The sequence below is a fragment of the Telopea speciosissima genome, chromosome 8 (genome assembly GCF_018873765.1).
Source record: "Telopea speciosissima isolate NSW1024214 ecotype Mountain lineage chromosome 8, Tspe_v1, whole genome shotgun sequence".
In the NCBI taxonomy this organism is placed as follows: domain Eukaryota; kingdom Viridiplantae; phylum Streptophyta; class Magnoliopsida; order Proteales; family Proteaceae; genus Telopea; species Telopea speciosissima.
The window spans coordinates 41,992,178-42,013,330 of NC_057923.1; the positions used below are offsets into that span (position 1 = coordinate 41,992,178).

A 21,153-nucleotide genomic window follows, 5' to 3' on the forward strand; every position below is an offset into this window, starting at 1 on the left:
GTTTATTGCACATACACACTTTGTGCCCTTTAAATTGTTGTACTTCAAATGTGGTTGGCCATGTCTGGTGGGCAAGAATGGAGCTGGCATAAGTACACTACTTAAATAAATGGGCAACTGCTATTCTTACTGACACAAAATAATTATTGACATGTGCTATCCTCATAATATAAGGATTACAAACTATCAAGACTGAAACAGGTACAAACAACATTACCACCCTGTTGCTTATCAAAAAATTGTTAGTAGATGCTCAATTTCAATGCCCATGGGTCACACACACACACAAAAGAGAGATTGAGAGGGAGAGAGAAAGAGAGATGTGCTGGCAGTGAAACATGAACTTATACACATCCAATACAGATTTGATTTCTCTATTATGTATAGCCGGACATCCTAGTGAGCTCATATAATGGATTGGATACATTTGTTCCAATCAAATGTGGATTAACAGTTTTTGAAGATTTACAAGGGACAAATATAATAAAAGAATTTCCACTCTGAATGCTGCTTGATTTCTTTGATGAAATATCAGCAAGGAGAAAATGCACCACAAGAATTAAATGGCTGCTTCAATCTTGAGGACGCTTCTGAGAAAAACAATATGGCCCCCATGATACACAAGTGAGCAGAAAAAGAATTTGAACTTCACATAAAGAGTCTTCAAGATTAGAGGTTATCTTTCAGCCATTTCAGAGCTCCGTTTGCAACAGACCTGTAGGTTCCATAATCCCCTGTAAGTTCCATAATCACATATTTCTCATGAATGTGGTCAGCTTATAAAAGTATTGACTGTCAACGTGATATGTACTCAAATCCAAATACTGCATGGTTTGAGTTGCTTGTTCAAAATTAACTTTTTTCTTTTCTTCTCCTCTTCCCAGAGCCCTTTATTGGGAAAAAAGGGAACAGTTCTTAGAAATATGCTACGATCAGAAATTCAGGTGTGCATACTACTCTGATTTTCTTCACTTGAACATACTGGAATTTACAAAGAAGTTAAGAAACTCAAAATTAAAAAGACGTCCATTCTGATTGCTTGACCATTTCTAAAGTCAGTTTCCAGGACTCTCTGTAACCCTTTATCAGTGGTGTGCCTATTACTGATGTAATGTCTGGATGCTTCTTAAGATTGTAAGTGCATCAAAAAGACAAACAGTTATTGCCATAGGATAGTACAGATGAGATAGATTAGTCAATATTGCATCAAATAGATGCAGAATATGGATACCTAAAAGTAAGAAAGAACACTAATCTAATAAGAGGATTTATCAGCAAAGGGGAAACATCTAAATATGATGAATATCAGCAAGTGAATAATCTTAAGTTTCTATCACTACCCAGTAAGAATCTATGAGATTAAACTAAGCCAATTGTAGAGTCTTGGCTGAGAGAATGATACGGAGCTCATGGAAAGTCTGGGCAACAAAATTCACAGATACGAAATGTGGCTAATGATGCATTACTTACTCTAAAGTTTCCTAATTATCAATATGTAAATAGTCAGTAACAGTAACTAATAAATGGAAAAAGTATAAATAAATAGATTACCCGGCAACATTTCTTAGGTTTTGCCAGAAGTCATTTGGAGCTCCAGGTTCTTCAGTTTTCTCTGAGTCCATACCAATCTGACTTTCCGAGCTTTCAGCTGCAAAAAGTAATGTGCATCTTTCAGTGGGAAGCCTATTACTTAAGCTTCATATTAAAGGCTTAAATCAATAGTAAATTGATCACAAGCAACCAAATTTATTCTTTTTTTGCTGGGGGGGGGGGGGGGGTGTTGTTGTGGGGTGGGGTTCTAAGCAAACTGCTACTGTTTTAAGGTATACAAAACTGAACAGTGGTTCAAATCTCATATGCATAGGGCTTTTTTTTAAATCTCGATTGCCTTCGTTTTCAGTCTAATTCTCCTTTATAGAAGTAGCCTTTGATAATCCACTGGAGGTGATGTTAATTCAATTCCACATCTTTCACCTACCTACCCACACCAAATGTCCTCCCCTCCCCTCCACTCCCCCGCCCCCCCCAAAAAAAAAAAAAAAAAAAATAAAAAGAGAGAAAACTGCCTTACTTGGTGGCTTGGTTTTAGGGCGAGTTCGTTGACGACTACTCGTTGTGTCATTTAGGAAGGAAAGTTCTTCAAGCAATTCACGCTCCTTTGCACTGCAAAAATAAATCAAGAATGTCGAAAGTTTTAGAAAAACTTATGTGATTTGAAAAGTAGGAACCAGTAAAAGAAGAAAACCTTAAATAACAATATGTAGAATCAAGAAGAGAACCATAAATAACAATACACACACACACACACACATACACACACACACAATGTTTTGTTTAGTCAATAATAATCTCACGAGTAGACGTACACAACTCAATATTCATAACCTTTTGCCCTGCGGCGTTGGGAGTGGTATGGAAGAAGTAGAGTAGAGGGATGCTAAAGCAAGAAAGATGTGAAAGGGGTTCCCGGGATTTGCTCACTCTTTTGGATTTGATTGGCTGATTTGCAGATATCGAGGCGCTGTGAAGATAACTAAACAAAACTATAGTGACTAGGAAAGCCCTGGAATTCTCTCTCTCTCTCTCTTGTTGATGTGGAGCACAACCAGTGCACAAAGCTCCTGCTACTGCAGGGTCTGAGGGAGGCAAATGTTCGCAGCCTTACCCCCTGCTTCACAGGAGAGGCTGTTTCCAAGTTTTAAACCCACAACCAACAGGTTGCAATAGTGCAAGTTGGAAAGGAATTGATTTCTAGCAGGATCACATGGAGTTTCTATTAAGACATGGGATCCACATATTCACAGGAAGGGTTAGAAGTTGGAAGTGGCATGATTTGTTGGTTTAACAAGCTTCTGATTTTTCTATTTTTATAAATTTTCCTATCTTGAGGCAGTAGGAATATTCATATTATCTTAGGTCTTAAAACACTTTCAATACTCCATCTTTCTATATTGGAAACAGAACAACACTAATTTGACACTTTGGTCAGGCCGACACACAACTTGTTGTCAATGTTTCATGTACGTGAGCTAGAAATTGGCTGGACGTATTCTGATAGACATGTGAAGCATGCGTAAGTATCTTATTTCTTAGTGTAGTCATATTAATCAAGTTCTTTTGATTTAATTTTTACATAGATCAATATATTTCTAAACAACCTTCTTACCTCTCTTCCAAGCCTTATTGACCTTAGAATCCACAGTTTAAGTTTTGGCATAAAGTTTCATTTTTACCTCTTTATTCCAATCTAACATGGTAACCTTTGCTATGAAGATGTTGCACCATAGAATACTCTCAGATTGCATCTGGTTGCACCAGATTCTGCATTTTGGATTCTCAAGATCTCTACTGATATGTTTTTTTTTCCCATCTTCCAAATCCCTTCAACTTTTATTCATTTTCCTTTTTGACCAGTTAAATCAATTTAAACCAGATTTTCCAGCAGTTAGTGATTCATTGCCTGATCTCCTTCCCAGTGAAGTCCAATTTTTTAATCAATTGGCATCCACCAAGCTAGTTAAAAATTGGTAACATACTGGCAATGAAAACCAAAATCAGGTGGGGCTAATTCCGCTGCTTTAAGAGAGAATTTCAAAGGTCATCAATTGATTGTTTAACAAATAAAAGACAATTCAAATTCATAGGCATTCAAAAAATTGGAATTTAGCAAATCTCATATACCAACTAAATAAGCTATGCCCATAAAATGATAAGAAAAATTAAATTGATATAAGACCATACCTAATACGATTGGGTATGGTGACTTTAATAGTGAATAAATGGTCACCACGTATCGATGGTTTGTTTAGCTTTGGGGCACCTTTTTTTGCTAACACAATCACATCGCCAGGTTGAGTACCAGGGGGAGTTTGTAATTCAGTAACCCCATCAACAGTCTTCACCTGTTTATTTTGAATCTCAACAATCATAAGTGCAGATTGACTGAGGGTATCTAGCAGCAAAGTTGTCTACATGATATATCTTATAATGCTTTACTGAACAAGAATGTTGTATTGCGGATAAAATGAAATAATAAAGTCTGAAAGCCTAAAAGGAAACATGAAATCACAATAGAACAGTAGGGGAATAAGACTTCATGATCTTTATAATTAAACATCAATGACCAGAAAGTAAATAGGAAAGGCAAAACCCAGAACAGAAGAACACAAAAGTCATGCAATGAAATTTACTATACCCATAATGGACTGAAAAGCGTTGACTATGTAATGATTAGCCAATAGCCTTGTTGTTGAACAATGGTTTCTAGAATGCAAACATCATCAAAGAGAGCATTTGAAGGACAGTCATAGCAAGCCACGATGGGATGTTTTCCTACATGGTAGCGCTTCAAAGCCTGAAGTTGATGACTAATCTGGGTTTAGCATATTTATCCAGAGAAGGAATTAGTTACCAATTATCTGTTGTTTCTTGCAAGGGATTGTAGTTAATCAATGTACTCTTCTCAATGGAAGCTGAAGCAATTCAAAATAGGGAAAGTGGTTGGACAATAAGTTGGGCAGCAGTTCATACTGTTTGGTCTGTAGTTCACTATTATTGTTCAGTTTAACATTTCCCAATGGGAACATCAACAGCCAGAGACATCATAGGGAGTTCAGCTTAAAACCTTGAATTAGGTTTCCTCAATCTTGTACACATGCAGCACTTGTGGAACCAATATGCAAGTTCCAGAATGCATCCACAAGTTAATTGTAGCATCCATCTTGGCCATACATCTGTTACCATGGCATAGAAGAAGCTTCTTGTATCTTAAGTCACCCTGTAATGTAGTCCTAGATTGGTAGGAGACCAACTAGGAGACAGTACAACAGGATCTGATATGAACTGGTAGTCCGATTGGGGCAGAATATGGTTTTAGGTCAAAATTAGGGTTAGGGTTTGGTTAGGATTAGGGTTTGAGGTGTTGGTTATGCTAGGCAGGTGTAGGTGAATCTATCAGTGAAGGTCCTGAGATGTTTTGATGAGCGGAAGTATGTAAACTAGTGTTAATTGTAAGAATATGCTGTTGGGGGGGGGGGGGGGAGGTGGGGGGGCTGGAGGGGGCATATTTGGGCTTTTCCCCCCTCCACCGACTCTAACTAGTAGAGTGGGTTAGTAAGGAAGCATATATGTAATTTTTCCTCTTGAGATTTTATTATAAATAAAGAACTTGGGCTGGTCACATTGATCACTCGAGCATTACAGCCTTAAATCTGTTCTGCTAACATGGTATCAAACCAAAAATCTGATCTAGGTTACAGAACAGCCTTCCCTTCCATCGTCTTTCTCTCTTCTCTCCTTCTCTCGGTCTTCTCCTCTCTCTTTCTTCTTGGTTCTAACTTTTCTCAAAGGGCAGCACTAATGAGGTGATCAATTGATCTAGTTGCTGCTTTTTTATGTAACAATGTAAAAAGTAAGACATTTGATACACAATGGGAGACCGTGTTGATATAGCATGGCAACATGGAGTCCCAATGTTTGAGGATAAAAAGAAGTCCAAGTGTAACTATTGTGGAAAGTTGCTATCTGGAGGAGCCACTAGGTTAAAGCAACATTTGTCTAGTACAAGTACGGACGTTACCAAATGCGCAAATGTTCCTTACCGAGTGCAGCAGGCCATGGCACAACACTTGAGAGGCGGACGAGCAAAGAAAGCTGAGTGGGAAAGGCAACAAAAAGAGTTTGATGAGGCAGTACTAGAGAGGCCTGATGTAGAGATATGTGGAGATGATACTGAATATAGGCCCTCACCTGGTGACTTCGAATCAAAGGCTGAGTGGAGAACTTACCAGCAGACTTTGGCAGAGAGTAGACAAAGTTTGCATTTTGAGAATATGAGAAGACATGAGCAAGCAAGAGGAGTTGGTGGATCTGGCTCAGCTGCACCAGTGCAACAAAATGAGAGGAGGAGAAGCACTGACACAAAACAGAATCCTTATATCCCACGGCCCCCAACCCGACCATGAGTACATTCCCCAGATCCCATTTTTGAGCAGGATCCATATAGTTTTAGGCAATAAGATGCCTACTAGCCAACCATCCCACAAGTGTTTGGTGGTAAACAAGAGGAAACACGTAATGCCTTTAGCAAATTCATGTTCTACAATGGCATTTCAGCTAATGTAGCACAGAGAACATACTATCATGCATTCCTTAACGTTGCAGGGAGGGCTGACCTAGGACGACATCACACGAATTATATAATGTATATTTTCCTAAGGAGGTAGATGAGCTTAAAGCGTACACTGAGGGTCTGAAGCCAAGGTGGGAGATGTATGGGGTTACCCTTATGGCTGATAGTTGGACTGGACCTACTAGACAGTCCATTATCAATTTCATGATGAGTTGAAATGGGAAGACAATATTCTTAAAGTTTGTCGATGCATCGAAGCATATAAATGATACATCATACTTGTATAAGGAACTGAAGCAAGTGGTGGATGATATAAGACCAGAGATTGTTATCCAAATTGTGACGGATAACGGTTCTAACTTTAAAAAGGCTGGAGAGAAGTTGATGAACAAGAAGAGTAAGAGGATCCGCCTCCTTTGGACTCCATGTGTAGCACATTCCATTGATCTAATGTTCAAGGACATGGGGAAGAAAACTTTGGTGGCAAGTGTGGTCAAGAGGGCAAGACAAGTAACCACTTTTGTATATAACCATGGTTATGCTTTAGCCATGTTGAGGGAAAAATGCAATGGCGATTTAGTGAGGCTTGGTGTCACTCGATTTGCCACCAATTACATTGCATTGAAGAGCTTTTAGACGAAGAAGATAGGTCTGAGGTCTATGTTTGCAGGTGAACAGTGGTTTGGTGGCAGGGGTCTAATTCAGAAGAAGGGAAGGCAGCACAAGAGACCATTGCAAGGGACTAATTCTGGAAGGACTTGCTTAAAGTTGTTGCCATATTAGAGCCAGTGGTGGTAGTACTAAGGTTGGTTGATACAGAGAAGAAGCCTACCTTGCCCCACATTTATGCTACCCTTCAGAAGATAAAGGAAATGGTCAGAGCTGTGATACCCCGGAGTGCAAGGTCATATATTAACATTGTTGCTGAGCGATGGGAGAAGCACTTTAGTCATCCATTGTATAAAGCCGGTGAGTTCAACACTTCAACATACTTTACACTTTATATGAATTTTTACATTTACATTTTCAAAACTCAAAACGCATTAAGTCACTAACAAGTTATATTTGTTTTCACTTTACCAACAAACTATTTGAATCCAAAGTATCAGTACTCGCATGATCTTGGGCTAAACACAGATTTGATAAATGAACTTCAATGTAATTACTAACTAGTAATACATATGCCTCTAACAATATTTGAAATTTGAAATGAAAACAGATCCAATACTTCAGAGAGGCCACAACAAGTTTCGATCGAAAAGCAGCAATGGAAGGTAGACAAAAGTCAGGCCTTGGTAGGTAGCATGGCATTACATTTATGAATTATAATTTTATCCCTTAGAATGCACATATTCCTAATATTCTATACTTGTAATGCAGCCGACTGGTGGGTGCTTTATGGTACAAGTTCACTCAACCTGAGGAAGATAGCAGTGAGAGTGCTCTCACAGACTTGTTCATCCTCTGAATGTGAGTGCAACTGGAGTACATTTTCATTAATCCACTCAAAAAGGCAGAACAGATTGGGTCACGAACGACTGGAGCAGGTGGTGTATGTGCACTACAATATGAAACGAAAGATGATATGCGAAGGAATGGACACCAATGATAAAGAACCCATCGAGTTAGCAAACATCTTCTAAGAGGACTCTGATGATGATGAGGATCCCCTATTCCAGTGGGTGAGGGATCGTGATACACCAGATATGGATCAGCTTGGGGGTAGAGGCCCGACCCCACCATTGCATTTGTAACCGGTATTGTTGAATAATGTAAACTAGAATACCATGGGGGTATTCTGGTCTTTTTGGGGTTTTATTATGTGTTTTATGTATTGCCTAGCCAAGTCGGCTAATCTAAGGGTATTTTGGTCATTAGGATGTAATTCTTAATGCTATTAATATAAGGCTTGCTTGGTCAATTCGATCATTCAAGCATTCTCCCAATTTTCTAATTTGTTAACATGGCATCAGAGCCAACTTCTCTGATCTAGGTTTTCAAAACCCCATCCCCTCCATCGTTTTTTCTCTTCCACCCTCCTGCACTCAATCTTCTTTTTTTTGGTTCTCTTCACTCACAAGGGCTAATGAGGTGATCATACGATCTAGATGCTGCCCTCAATCCAACCTCTTCAACAGATGGTTTAATCACATATCAAGCTCGATAGCTGTTGCCCTTTGTCTCTGCGATTTTTTGGAATTCTCCCCTTCTTGAAGATCGAGCTCCATAGTTGTCACGGCGGCATGGCGGTCCAAGGCGGTGCAGGCATGTCTAAGCGGTAAAGGCGGTCTAGTGTTAGTTTTTCCCCTCCCCCCCCCCCCCCCGCCCCCCGCCCCAAACACTCAATACATGATGGCATGATGCACTTATATCATTAAAAATTAAATTTAAGCCACCTCAAGTCATCAAAATGAAAAATAATACATGATACATTAAAATTCAGAATAATCAAACATCATAAATTAATTAAATATCTAAAAGAAATAACACAAAGTAAAAAATGAATAATCAGCATTATCTTATTTATTAATCAGTTAATCACTAATCAATAATCACTAAGTCCTAGATAAAAAACTAACTATTATCATCATTTCATAAAAGACATAGTTGCAGCAGGTGTTAGTACTACAGAGAAGAAGAAGAAGCAGCAGTTCAACAAAGCAAAAAAAAAAAAAAACAGAGAAGCAGCTGCAGCAGGAGGCGTTACAGACTACAGAGAAGAAGAAGCTGCAGTTAAACAAAGAAAAAAAATAAAACAAAACAGAGAAGAAGAAGAAGCAGTTATGCAAAGGAAAAAAAACAGAGAAGCTGCAGCAGCATCAGCATGCGTTACAAACTACAGAGAAGAACAAGAGCAGTTAACCAAGCATTCAAGCAAAAAAAAAAAACAGAGAAGCAGCAGCAGGTTAGTGCGTTAAAGTGAAGAAGAAGCAGAGCAGCTATCCAAGCAAAAAAGAAAAAGAGAAGCAGCAGCATGCGTTACAAACTACAGAGAAGAAGAAGAGAAGTTAACCAAGCATTCAAGCAAAAAAAAAAAAAAAAAAAAAAAAGGGAGAAGAAGAAGCAGAAGAAGCAAAGCAGCTATCCAAGCCAAAAAAGAAAAAGAGAAGCAGCAGCAGACGATAAAAAAAAAAAAAAAAGAGTTGAAGAAGAAGAAGACGACTATGGAGTTGGAAGAAGCTTACCTTGCCGCAGATGGAAGAAGCTTTGCCGCCTTCGTCTAAGTCTAGTTGCCGGAATAGAGGAATTAGGAAGAAGCTTTGCCACCTTCGTTTGCGCAGATTTCGCAGAGAGAAAAAACTGGTCGAGGACTTTCACTTTTTTTTAACTTTTTGAGAAGTTTTAGGTTTTTAACTTTTAGCTTTTTAGGGATTTCAGTTTTGTATGATCCCATGTAGCAGCATTAAACGAAATACTTTTACATCAACAAATAAAAAGCAAAGAAACAGAATAAAGGAATAATGCATGAAAAAAAAAAACCACTCTCAAGAGAGGCGGCCGACTTGACCACATGGCGCACCAAGGCGTCGCTTTAACCGCCTTGGCGACGCCTAGTTGGTCAAGGCGGACGCCTTTCGTGACTCTAATTAAGCGTACCATAGCTTAGCCCTTGGATTCCCGCTTGGACGCCTAGGCGACGCCTTGACAACTATGTCGAGCTCTTTTTGTCGTTGGAAGTTGATTTTCCCTATTGTAGATCCACTATAGCAGTATTGGACAGCAACTTCCACAGATATTTCAAGTTATTTGAAGCCCATACCCATTATCGATCTCCCTTCAGGGTTTTTCAAAACCTTGACTCTTATCGATTTTTGGGTTTTCTCCTCTTTGCTTTGGCTGATCTTTGGAGATCTTCTTCATACTACTTCAAGGCTCACTCGACACTATTGGTGCCCCCTTCTACTGAAGATTCTCCAGATTTCCAGCATTCCCCAACCTTGGATCGAATTCTGCCTAGATCGATCAGGTTTTGCTGGTTTTTTTTGGCTCTCGGCTGCTGCATTGTTTTTTATATTTGACTGCTATGGATGGGTCTGATATTACATCTGCTACTTCTGGTGTTGAAGGACAAAATAAGCCTGAATATCTTCCTTATGCTTCAGCTATTAAGCTTGATGGGACAAATTATCTCATGTGGTCCCGTTCTACTTACTTAACTATTGCTGGCCATGGCCTTACTGGGCATCTCCTTGGCACTTTGGTTGCACCCTCTGAACCTAGTCATCTTCTTGATCGATGGCTGTCTAATGATGCTATGGTTATGGCATATTTGATACACTCTATGCTGCTTGACCTCTCCAGCAATTATCTTTTATTGGAAACTGCCCATCACATATGGAGTCTGCCAAGGAGACCTATGGACAGGTAGGGAACGATGCTCAAGTGTATGAAATTTGAAAGAAAATTCATGACACTACATAGAAGGAGTTACCTGTCTCTAAATACTATGCTGCCCTTAAAAGTCTATGGCAGCAACTGGATCACTACTCTGCTTTTCAGGCTTCCACTCCTACGGATATTGCAGCCTATAAGAAACATGTGGACAAAATTCGGGCCTAAGACTTTCTGGCAGGTCTGAACATTGAGTTTGATCCTATTCATCAGCAAGTTCTTAGTAGGGTTCCCTTCCCTATCCTGGAGCAATCTTTTGCCTTGGTTCATACTGAAGAATCTCGTAGAGCTGCCATGCTTCATCAGTCTCCTGTTGATAGGTCTACCATATAGGCTGGTTCCGGACCTGCTACTCCTACTGATGCTCCTCCCACTACTACTACTTCCACCAAGGAACCTGTTAAGTGTGAGCACTACAATAAACCTTATCACATTAAGGCTACTTGCTGGAAATTATATGGGAAGCCTGCTGATTTTGAAGCCAAACGTGGTCGTGCTAAAACTAAAAACAAAGCTAATCACACGGAGAGTGTAGCTCCAGGCCCCACTGCTGAAAATGATCTCTCCCAGGAAGAATTACAGGCTTCCGCTGCCTCTACTACATATCTTCCTGCCAGTTACTCTTCTCCATCAGGTTCCTACTTTGCCCGTTCAGGTATTTTCTTTGTTGGTCATTGTGCATCGGCTGTCTCTGCTCCATGGATCATAGACTCTGGTGCCACTGACCACATGCCAGGTTCCTCTATCCTTTTCCATACTTATTTCCCCTACTTCTGGCAAGGATAAGGTGGCTGATGGCTCCCTCTCATCTGTTTCTGGGAAAGGATCCATTAGTTGCTCCCCTTCTCTTACCTTGTCTTCTATTTTGCATATCCCAAATTTCACTACTAATCTTCTCACTATTAGTAGTCTTACAAAAGATTTGAATTGCAAAGTGACTTTTTTTCCAACTCATTGTGTTTTTCAGGAACTGGACTCAGGGAAAACGATTGGATCGGGTAAATTACATGGTGGATTGTACCTGCTTGAAGATGGCCACCTTCCTCCACGGGCATTGCCTTCCAAGTTATGTCAGCCTTCATCTTTCTCCTCTGAACTACACCTGGCATTCTAGATTAGGACACCCCCCTTTAGGAACTTTATCCCATTTATTTCTAGCTTTGGTTCACAGTTGTAATAAGGAAGAATTTTTTTGTGAGGATTGTGTCTTGGCCAAACAGACACGATCAAACTATCCTATTTCTAATAAAAGATGTTCTTCCCTATTTCAATTGGTTCATTTTGATGTGTGGGGTCCTAGTCGTAAAGTATCTCTTTCTGGTCATCGGTGGTTTGTTACATTCATTGATTGTTATTTTCTTGAATCCACTTGGGTCTACCTGATGCACACAAAGAATGAAGTTTTTTCCTGTTTTCAGCATTTTCACAAAATGATTCAGACTCAATTTAATGCCACTCTCAAAATCTTGAGAAGTGACAATGAGACGGAGCATATGGAAGGTCAATTCCAAAAATACCTTACTGCCCATGGGATTTTACATCAGACCAGCTGTGTTGATACTCCAGCCCAAAATGGTGTGGCTGAGAGAAAAAATCGCCATCACTTGGAGGTGGTTAGAGCACTTATGTTTGCTCAAAATGTTCCTTCTTTTTATTGGAGTGATGCTGTCCTTATTGCAGCGTATTTAATTAATAGGCTGCCTTCTTGGGTTCTTGACTCCAAGTTCCCTATTGAGCTCTTACACGGCTCTACTACTTTCATTGTTTCTCTTAGGGTTTTTGGCTGTGTTTGTTATGCTAAGGATACTAGATCCCCTAGTAAACTTGAGCCCCGTGGCCTACGCTGCATTTTTTTGGGATACTCTGCCACCCAAAAGGGGTACAAGTGCTATTATCCTCCTGCACGTCGTACTATAATATGGATGTTGTCTCTCATGAGAATCTCTCATATTATTCGTCCCACCCTCTTCAGGGGGAGAGTGTTAGTGAAGATGTGCTGACTGTAGAACCTCCCCTTCCGTATGTTCACAATGAGTCTGTTCCTGTTCTTCCTACTCCTAGTCCTCCCTCTGCCTCAGGGGGAGAGGTTCCTATATAGGGGGAGCCCATTACAAATAATGTTGACATTCCTATTCAAGGGGAGGTAACTCTAGTCCAGAAAACCATTAGTGAATTTCAGAGGAGGATTAATGATTCTAATGTGCAGACTTATAAAAGAAAACATAAGCAGTATCAATCCACTACAGTACCAGTACCCATCCAGTTGCCAAACCTGGATCCAGAACCTGCTTCTCCACTTGGTAATACTTCTTCTCTTGATCTACCTATTGTTGTTCGCAAAGGTATCAGGGCTTGCACTAAGTACCCTATATCCCATGTTGTTTCCTATCACTCCTTTTCTCCATCTTTTCGTGCTTTTGATTCTTCCCTTTCTTCTGTTCGTATGCAGCAATGATGGAAGAAATGGAAGCCCTGAAAAAAAAAATGACACTTGGGATCTTGTGGTTCTTCCACCAGGGGAAAGGACTGTCGGATGCAAGTTGGTGTTTATGGTGAAACAGAAGGTGGATAGCACTGTGGATAGATATAAGGCACGACTCGTGGTAAAAGGGTTTATGCAGACGTACAGGATTGATTACCAGGAGACCTTTGCCCCTGTTGCAAAGCTGAATACTGTTCGAGTTTTGCTATCTTGTGCAGTCAATCTTGAATGGGATTTACAATAGCTGGATGTGAAGAATGCTTTTCTCAATGGAGAACTTGATGAGGAGGTATACATGGACATTCCACCAGGGTTCTATTGTGACAAAAACCAAGGCAAAGTGTGTGAATTGAAGCGTACACTTTATGGGCTGAAGCAGTCACCTAGAGCATGGTTTGGCCGGTTTCATAAGGCCATGCTTTCTGTGGGTTATAAACAGAGTAATGCTGATCACACTCTTTTTATAAAGAAGGTTGGTAGAAAACTTACTGTTCTTATAGTCTATGTTGATGATATTGTTGTCACAGGCAATGATGGTGATGAGATTAGCCGTTTGAAGACTTTTCTTGGCAGGAGTTTGAGATTAAGGATCTAGGACAGCTAAGGTACTTTCTTGGGATTGAAGTTGCCAGATCTTCTAAAGGCATTTTTCTCTCCCAAAGGAAGTATGTCCTAGATTTGTTGGGTGAAACTGGTTTGTTAGGGTGTCACCCTGTAGATACTCCTATGGATGCTATTGTTTATCTCAAGGAAAAGGAGGGTAAGCCTGTTGATAAAGGCCGGTACCAAAGATTAGTGGGGAAGTTGATTTATCTCTCATACACACGTCCAGACATTGTTGTTGCTGTGAGTACTGTGAGTCAGTTTATGCATGACCCTTACTCTTCCCATATGGAGGCGGTTCTTCGTATTCTTTACTACTCGAAGTCATCTCCAGGGAAAGGCATTCTCCTGTCTCCTCATGATCACCTATGGATAGAAGCATACACTAATGTGGATTGGGCTGGCTCTCCTGGTCGCAAATCTATTTCTGGGTATTGTTCTTTTGTAGGTGGCAATCTTGTCACTTGGCGTCGCAAGAAGCAGAATGTGGTGGCTCGTTCTAGTGCTGAAGCAAAATTTCGTGCTATGGCACAAGGCATTTGTGAGTTGCTCTGGTTGATGGGTTTGCTACAAGACCTAGTGTTCCTATTCGTCTTCCTATGATATTGTACTGTGACAACAAGGCTGCAATCAACATTGCACATAATCTGGTACAGCATGATCGTACCAAACATGTTGAAGTAGACAGGCATTTCATCAAGGAAAAATTAGAAGAAGGGCTGATTTGTGTTCCTTTTGTGAAGTCTACTGATTAGCTTGCTGATAAATTCACCAAGGGACTGCCTGGAAAGATGTTTCATCCTAACTTAGTCAAGTTGGGCATGTTTGATATTTTTGCTCCAACTTGAGGGGGAGTGTTGAATAATGTAAACCAGAATACTGTGGGGGTATTCTGGTCTTTTTGTGATTTTATTATGTGTTTTATGGATAGCCTAGCTAAGTCGGCTAAGCTAGGGGTGTTTTGGTCATTAGGATGTAATTCTTAGTACTATTAATATAAGGATTGCTTGGTCAATTCGATCATTCAAACATTCTCCCAATTTTCTGTTTTGTTAACAGGTACAAATGTTGAGGACTAAATGTCGAGGGGCGTATGCATTCAGAGTCACCAAGACCTTTTGAGTCTGCAACAGGAAGTGTTGATGATGATGATGATGATGATGGTGATGGTGGTGACCATGCTGGTGGCGGTGGTGGCATGCCACAGGATCAATACCAGTATGAGGTGGGGAAGCAGGTGGACCCTGTGCGTTACACAGGTGAGTCTCAATTTACGCATGCCACAGGATCAAGACCATGGTGCCCCCACTACATACAAGAGAAAGAAGGGTCGCAAACAATCACAGGCTCAAGATGATGACATTAGTATGACCACCATACTTACAAGTTTCGGAAGCATGAGTATAGATACTACTAGTGAGTATTAGTCGTGGCATTCATCTCACCTTCATCATGACTATGATTATGCCCAGGAGAGCACCGGTTCCAAATATAGTGGCTATGGTCAATTTGGGCAGCTAGTACTTGAGTTCGACAATCAAAGCACTGGGTCAGGTTTTGGGCCCAAACTAGCCACACCTATACATGCTCAGTATGACAGTAGTAGTGAATCTCACGCCTCATGGCAACCGCCTCCCATGTACCCTAGGATAGGGGATTTGGCATATGTTGATGACAACACTTATATGAATGCTGTGGCAAACTATGTGTAACACTATAGCAACACTATAACATGGGAATTCTATGTGGATAGTTTTGGGACTGAATTCATTAGTCGATCACATTTTATGTAATGTAACATTGTTAAACAGATTGATGTATTGTACACTTTAAAATTTCTAATGCTTATTTAAGTTGTTTAGCTATTAATTGAATCTTTTGTTTACTTGATGCTTTTTATTACTAAATTATGTGTAGAGTAGGGCATTTTAGTACGTCGTGGCCTACCAACTTAGGGTCCGAAGTTAAACTCCTATCTGGACTTTGTTTTTGCAAAATCTGATAATGTAATTGTGTTTAAATGGCCTAAAATAGGCTGAGTACCAAGTTTAGACCCAAACTAGGTCTAAAACCCACCGAGTTAAGGTTTCGAGTTGGAAAAAAAAATGCACCAACTCGACCGAGATCTTGGTTTTTCCCAAGGTTGAGTTGGGGTCGAGTTCCGAGTTTTAGTACCTTGCTTTTATCTCATCATGATAACTTTCGGGTTGAAGCCTTCACCGATGCTGATTGGGCTGGTTCTCCAGACCGAAAGTCTATTATAGGGTATTGCACCTTTGTTGGTGGCAATCTAGTCACATGGCACAGCAAGAAGCAAAATGCTGTGGCTAGATCAAGTGTTGAGGCAGAATTCCGTGCAATGGCCCAAGGAATTTGCGAGCTGTTATGGCTTCGAATTTTACTCCAGGACCTTGGTGTACCTACTCTTCCGATGATGTTATACTGTGATAATAAAGTTGCGATCAGCATTGCCCATAACCTAGTGCAGCATGACCGCACCAAGCACATGGAGATTGACCGACACTTCATCAAGGAGAAGCTTGAAAGTGGATAGGTTTGTGTACCTTTTGTGAAGTCTGGTGATCAACTGGCTGATGTTTTCACGAAGGGGTTGGAAGGAAAAGTTTTTCATCCTGTTTTGTTCAAGTTGGGTATGTCTGATACCTAAGCTCCAACTTGAGGGGGAGTGTTAACTTGTAAGAATATGTCATGGGGGGCATATTTGTATTTCCCTCCCCCCTCCGCCGACTTTAACTAGTAGAGTCAGTTAGTGAGGGGGCAAATACGTAATTTTTCCTCTGCAGATCTTATTATAAATAAAGAACTTGGGCTGGTCACATTGATCACTCAAGCATTACAGTCTTAAATCTATTCTGCTAACAACTATAATAGCAGCAGGTTAGGGTTTAGAGTTTCGGGTTTTTAAAAAGTGTAAAGTGAGGGATTCTAGGGTTTAATGGGGAAATTTGGGAGAGGGCTTTGGATCGAGTTTTCCAAGTGTGGAGAGGAACACTCGGCCAAGGTTTGATGGGTTTTTGATGGTTGGAACAAGCTGGACAGAAAACTAGGGTTTTGGGGTTTTGAGTGGAGAGATGGAATCTAGGGTTAGGATGGTGGGTTGGGGCTGCAAAGAGGATCGAGTGCTCCTATAGGGCAGGGGAGTACTCGATCAAGTTATGGGCAGAATGGTTGGGTGGTTAGGTCTGTGGGTGGTTTAGGGTTACGGGAAATTGAAAAACAGAAAGGGGAAGCTTAGGGTTGGGATGTAGAGGATGAGAAGTATGGGGATGGGGGATGCTGTCACACTTACTTGCAGTAGCAGAGAATAATCGGCAGCGGCTTTTAATGGCAGTAGCTTGAATAAAAATTGAAACTTGGACAGAAAACTCGAAGGAGAACTTCAACGAATCACTTGGGCTTCACACTGCAAGGTGTTGATTGGACTGGTCAGCTTTGATCAAACCCATAGCAAACCTTCACAGTGGAAGAGAAGCAGCAGCAGCTTGCAAGAGCAATTTTAATTTCAAAAGTGGAGAGTGAAGAGCTCAACGAATTCTATTTCTTAAGTAGTGGCCTAAGGGCCTTACACCTATTCAGCCTAGGAGTGTGAATACTCCGAGCCGACTCAACTAGTCCACATCCTTCTCTAAATCGTGGGTGTGGAGTGGACCCAAAAAAAAACAGAAAAATTACATAAATTAAAAGGGGTGAATTAAGTCACTTAAATTGAACCACTGGTTCAACTAAGTTGGGCCGGTTCAATTTAAAAACATAAAAACTCTTGAAAAAAAAACAAATATAGAACTAGTATACTACTACTACTACTTCTACTTGGGCAGCAGCGATTTCCGGTTACTCAAGCATAGCATCTCTCCCCAAGCCCTTGTCATTTCCAGGATCGGCAGTTCCATCCCCAACTCTCCCGAGGCGATACGTTGAGCGATGACCCCTACTATGACAGCAAAAGCCACTGTTTTGTTGTCCTTCCAACCAGCCCGAGAAATGAGATCTGATGCATACTTCACCTGAGATAGGCGTTCGTCGACTGCCTCAAGCAAAAGAATCCCCAAACAAAGGACAAGGATAGAGAGCACCAATACACGGATCAATTCGTGTGGTGGGACCTTCGACCCTCTCGCACTGAGCCTTTTTTGATTGCGCCATTAATTGCTTTAGGCAACTATCGATACTAGGGATTCGTGGATCTGGACCCATGAGGGTGCGGCCCTAAGTAGATATGGTGTGTTGATGTACTTGGAACAGAGACCGGTTACCTGAGTATGGCGATCCAGGAACGGATGGTTTGATCCACCCAATGAACGGTGGTACGGTGGAAGTCGCCAGACTGGCTTTTGTTAATTCATTTCTGGTTTACACGACTTCACGCAGATGAAGCAGCTACAAAAGCTATGCCTGTCAATCGAGTAGGTGATTTTGGATCAGCTCCTAGGATTTCGGGTCATTTTACTCTAAATCGTGGGTGTGGAGTGGACCCAAAAAAAAAACAGAAAAATTACATAAATTAAAAGGGGTGAATTAAGTCACTTTAATTGAACCACTGGTTCAACCAAGTTGGGCCAGTTCAATTTAAAAACATAAAAACTCTTTAAAAAAAAAAAACAAGTATAGAACTAGTACTACTACTTCTACTTGGGTAGCAGCTTCATGTTCCTCTTCTTCTTGCGGATGCGGTGCTTCAGCTCTGCATCACCCTGGCGTGTTGTGTCTACGTTTGAAACTCCATTACTTTTAATCCGTTCAAGCATCATAATGGATATTAGCTGTATCAATGACATGTGGTGATTCTAGTATTATTAGAATTTCTGCTTTCTTCTAATTGGAAGTTTGATACATCGTAGTCAATTTCCGCCCCTTCTATTTGTTATGTAAGTCAAGACTTTCTTTCAATTAAGAAGGAAATGTTAAGACTTAAGAGTATTTGTTGAGGCTCGCCCTTGCTCATAGATAGCTAGTTGTCAGTGACTCAGTGTACCATGATCTTTTTAGGAACAGATTGTCATCGAGTGTAGGCAAGCCCATTAAATGCGAACATATCTGCTAAATGGCTATCGTGGCATACATAGCTGCTAAATGGTTATCATGACATGCAAATTAAATAATTATTTTCTCATTAAAGATGGAATTTCAATTTTTTTTCCTCAAATAATGTACCAGATACCTTTTCCATCCCTCTCTAATTCTATAGGTCAGTTCTGATGTAATCTGTGAGATTTAGGGCAAGTTTAGAATGTAGAAAGGTCACATTGGCGGCAAGGAAGGGGGCAAAAGGATTGGATATCCCCAAAGGAAATCCATGAATTGTTGGATTTTTGGGAATAAATCTTGCCTGGTAAGAGGAGGAGATCACGTGGCAATTCATTTGCTTGACGAGGATTTGAAACATTTGGGAGCAAGGGAATAATAGAATGTTTAGAGAATTGATACCATCTCTTCATGAGATCATTGAGATCATAGAACTGAGAACTGCTGGGTGGGCCATGATGTTGGAGGACTTCAAAGGGATTGACTGCACACTAGACTTGGGAGAAGGTGGCTTTTCCTCAAAGGCATGATCCTCAAGTACATCCCCCTCTCACTTGCATGTTGCCAAACTAAATTTTGATGGTAGCTCACTAGCTCTATGGGGAGCCCAAGCCCAGTGGGTATTGGAGGAACTTTTAGAGATCATCAAGGCAACATCATTTTGGTTTATTCAGTCCAATTAGTTTTTTCTTATTCTATTGAGCTGAAGGCAATTATAACAGGAGTCGAGATTCACTCTTCTCAGAGCTGACCTGAGTTAACTACTGAAGGTGACGCAAACCTGTTTATCAAGTGGCCGTTGTCTTACTTTGGAGGACACTGGAGGTACTTGCTGTTGGGGAAGTAACCGGTGCTGCATTGAGGACAGTGAGAAAGTACAGATGTGGAGGGTGGCAGATACGTCGAGTGATTGTTCTTTCTCTGTTATTTTTATTGTTTATGTTGCTTTTCTTTTAATTGGCGCTCTGTTCTCCACTTAAATAGTATATCCTTCTTATAAATTGCAAGTTAATTCTTCTTTTCTTGTTGACTTGTTGCTCATTAAAGAACAGCATAAAAGTGTTGCACTAGTTTCACTGTCATATAAGCATTTAGATGAAAAAAAAGAACCAACAGATATGAAGCCATCAATGCAGTATCAAAAACAAATTTTTTAATTCATCAAAAAGGGAAAGAAAAAATGCAATTATGGTCAACCACAACAATAACTATTAAATAATTGTTTCACCTTAACAACAGTTCCCAAGATGGCATCTATATAGCTAATAGAAATTGTTGAATATAGGTTTATGCCATCTCTTTGGATCTCCAGGATCTCCGCAACCTCCAGGTATACATAAAGATCTCCTGGTGGCCCCCTGCCCAATGAAAAAAGGGACTGATAATGATTCTTTTTTATTTTATTTTGACGAGTCAAGGAAAATTTAATTAAAGGCTCACTATGTTTTACAAGGCCTCAAAGGAAGAGGTCAATGAATGGCTCTCAAAAGAACATCTTTAACATTGACAGATATAATGCATTTATAATGAAATAACTAAACAAAAGAAATATTCAAAAGAATTTTGAGGAGAGAAAAAACTTGATTTTATATTATAGGTAACAGTGCCACTAAGGAGACATTCTTTTTAAAGAAAAACTAGCTCATAACGTTTCAGACCCAGGACTGTTTAAGAACACTGAACAAGCTATTGAGCTTAGACTAATTGGCACCCCTGGATTGCCCAGGGCACCATTACACAAAGGTGATAACAAAAATAAGGTTGTTAGAATTAGAATATTTAAGACTACCAAGATTCTTGTGGTGAATTTGCTTGTCTTAAGCATTCTAGTTCCAGTAAATTTGATGACACAGATAGATGAGACATTTGGCAGTGGTTGGAGGTCACTAGGTCAACCCAATGAGCTTGCCTCTTGCATTTTTTTTTGTCCCAAATGAGATGCATATGGATTGTCGTACTGTTTCTTCTGCTGCTTTTGGTCATATGTAAATGCATTATAAACAGCCTGTTTGCCTCAAATAAATTTACTTTTGTTTGGTGTTGATAAATATGCTAGTGGAACAATAACTTGGGTACAACTTACAACTTAAGAATTATACCTGAAGAGAGATGCTCCTTGGACATCTGGGGGGGGGGGGGGATCGAGGCGCACGTTAGCTCTGTCGTGCTCTGGAGGCGCAGGTTAGTAAGTTCTTTGTTTTGTAGGCCCTAGGTATGGCGACTCCTTCTCAGGAGGATCGCCCCCCGGATCCTGGCCTTGGGGGGGTTCCTGCTGTGTCGCAGCCAGCCTCTTTTGCCGCTGTGGTTTCTCGGTCGTTGGCTCCATCGCCGGTTCAGGTGGAGGTTAAGAAACCCTTGACTTTCTTTGGGGTTCTGGCTGTGTTTTTCTCCAAAGACGAAGTGGTTTTGTCTGAGCGTGCTTTCTCCTCTTCTTTGATTGCTAAGTGTAGCTATGGAAGGCCAGCTTTGTTCTCGATCAAGGAGTTTCTGCAGAAGATGCTTT

General features: G+C 40.5%; 1 protein-coding gene across 2 annotated transcripts in view; it reads right to left on the bottom strand.

The window, feature by feature from the left end:
• Positions 1–283: 283 nt before the first annotated feature.
• The window catches only part of LOC122671378 (chaperone protein DnaJ-like), a 114,591-nt gene continuing 93,721 nt past the window's right edge, over positions 284–21,153 (bottom strand). Inside the window, exons 7-12 of one of the 2 annotated variants that reach the window (XM_043868552.1) lie at positions 19,879–20,008; positions 3,742–3,902; positions 2,072–2,163; positions 1,552–1,648; positions 643–715; positions 284–320 (exon numbers count right to left, since the gene is read on the bottom strand). In XM_043868552.1, coding sequence (XP_043724487.1) covers positions 670–715; positions 1,552–1,648; positions 2,072–2,163; positions 3,742–3,902; positions 19,879–20,008 — 526 coding nt within the window. In that variant the 3' untranslated portion in view covers positions 284–320; positions 643–669. The other variant, XM_043868551.1, reaches the window with a different exon arrangement.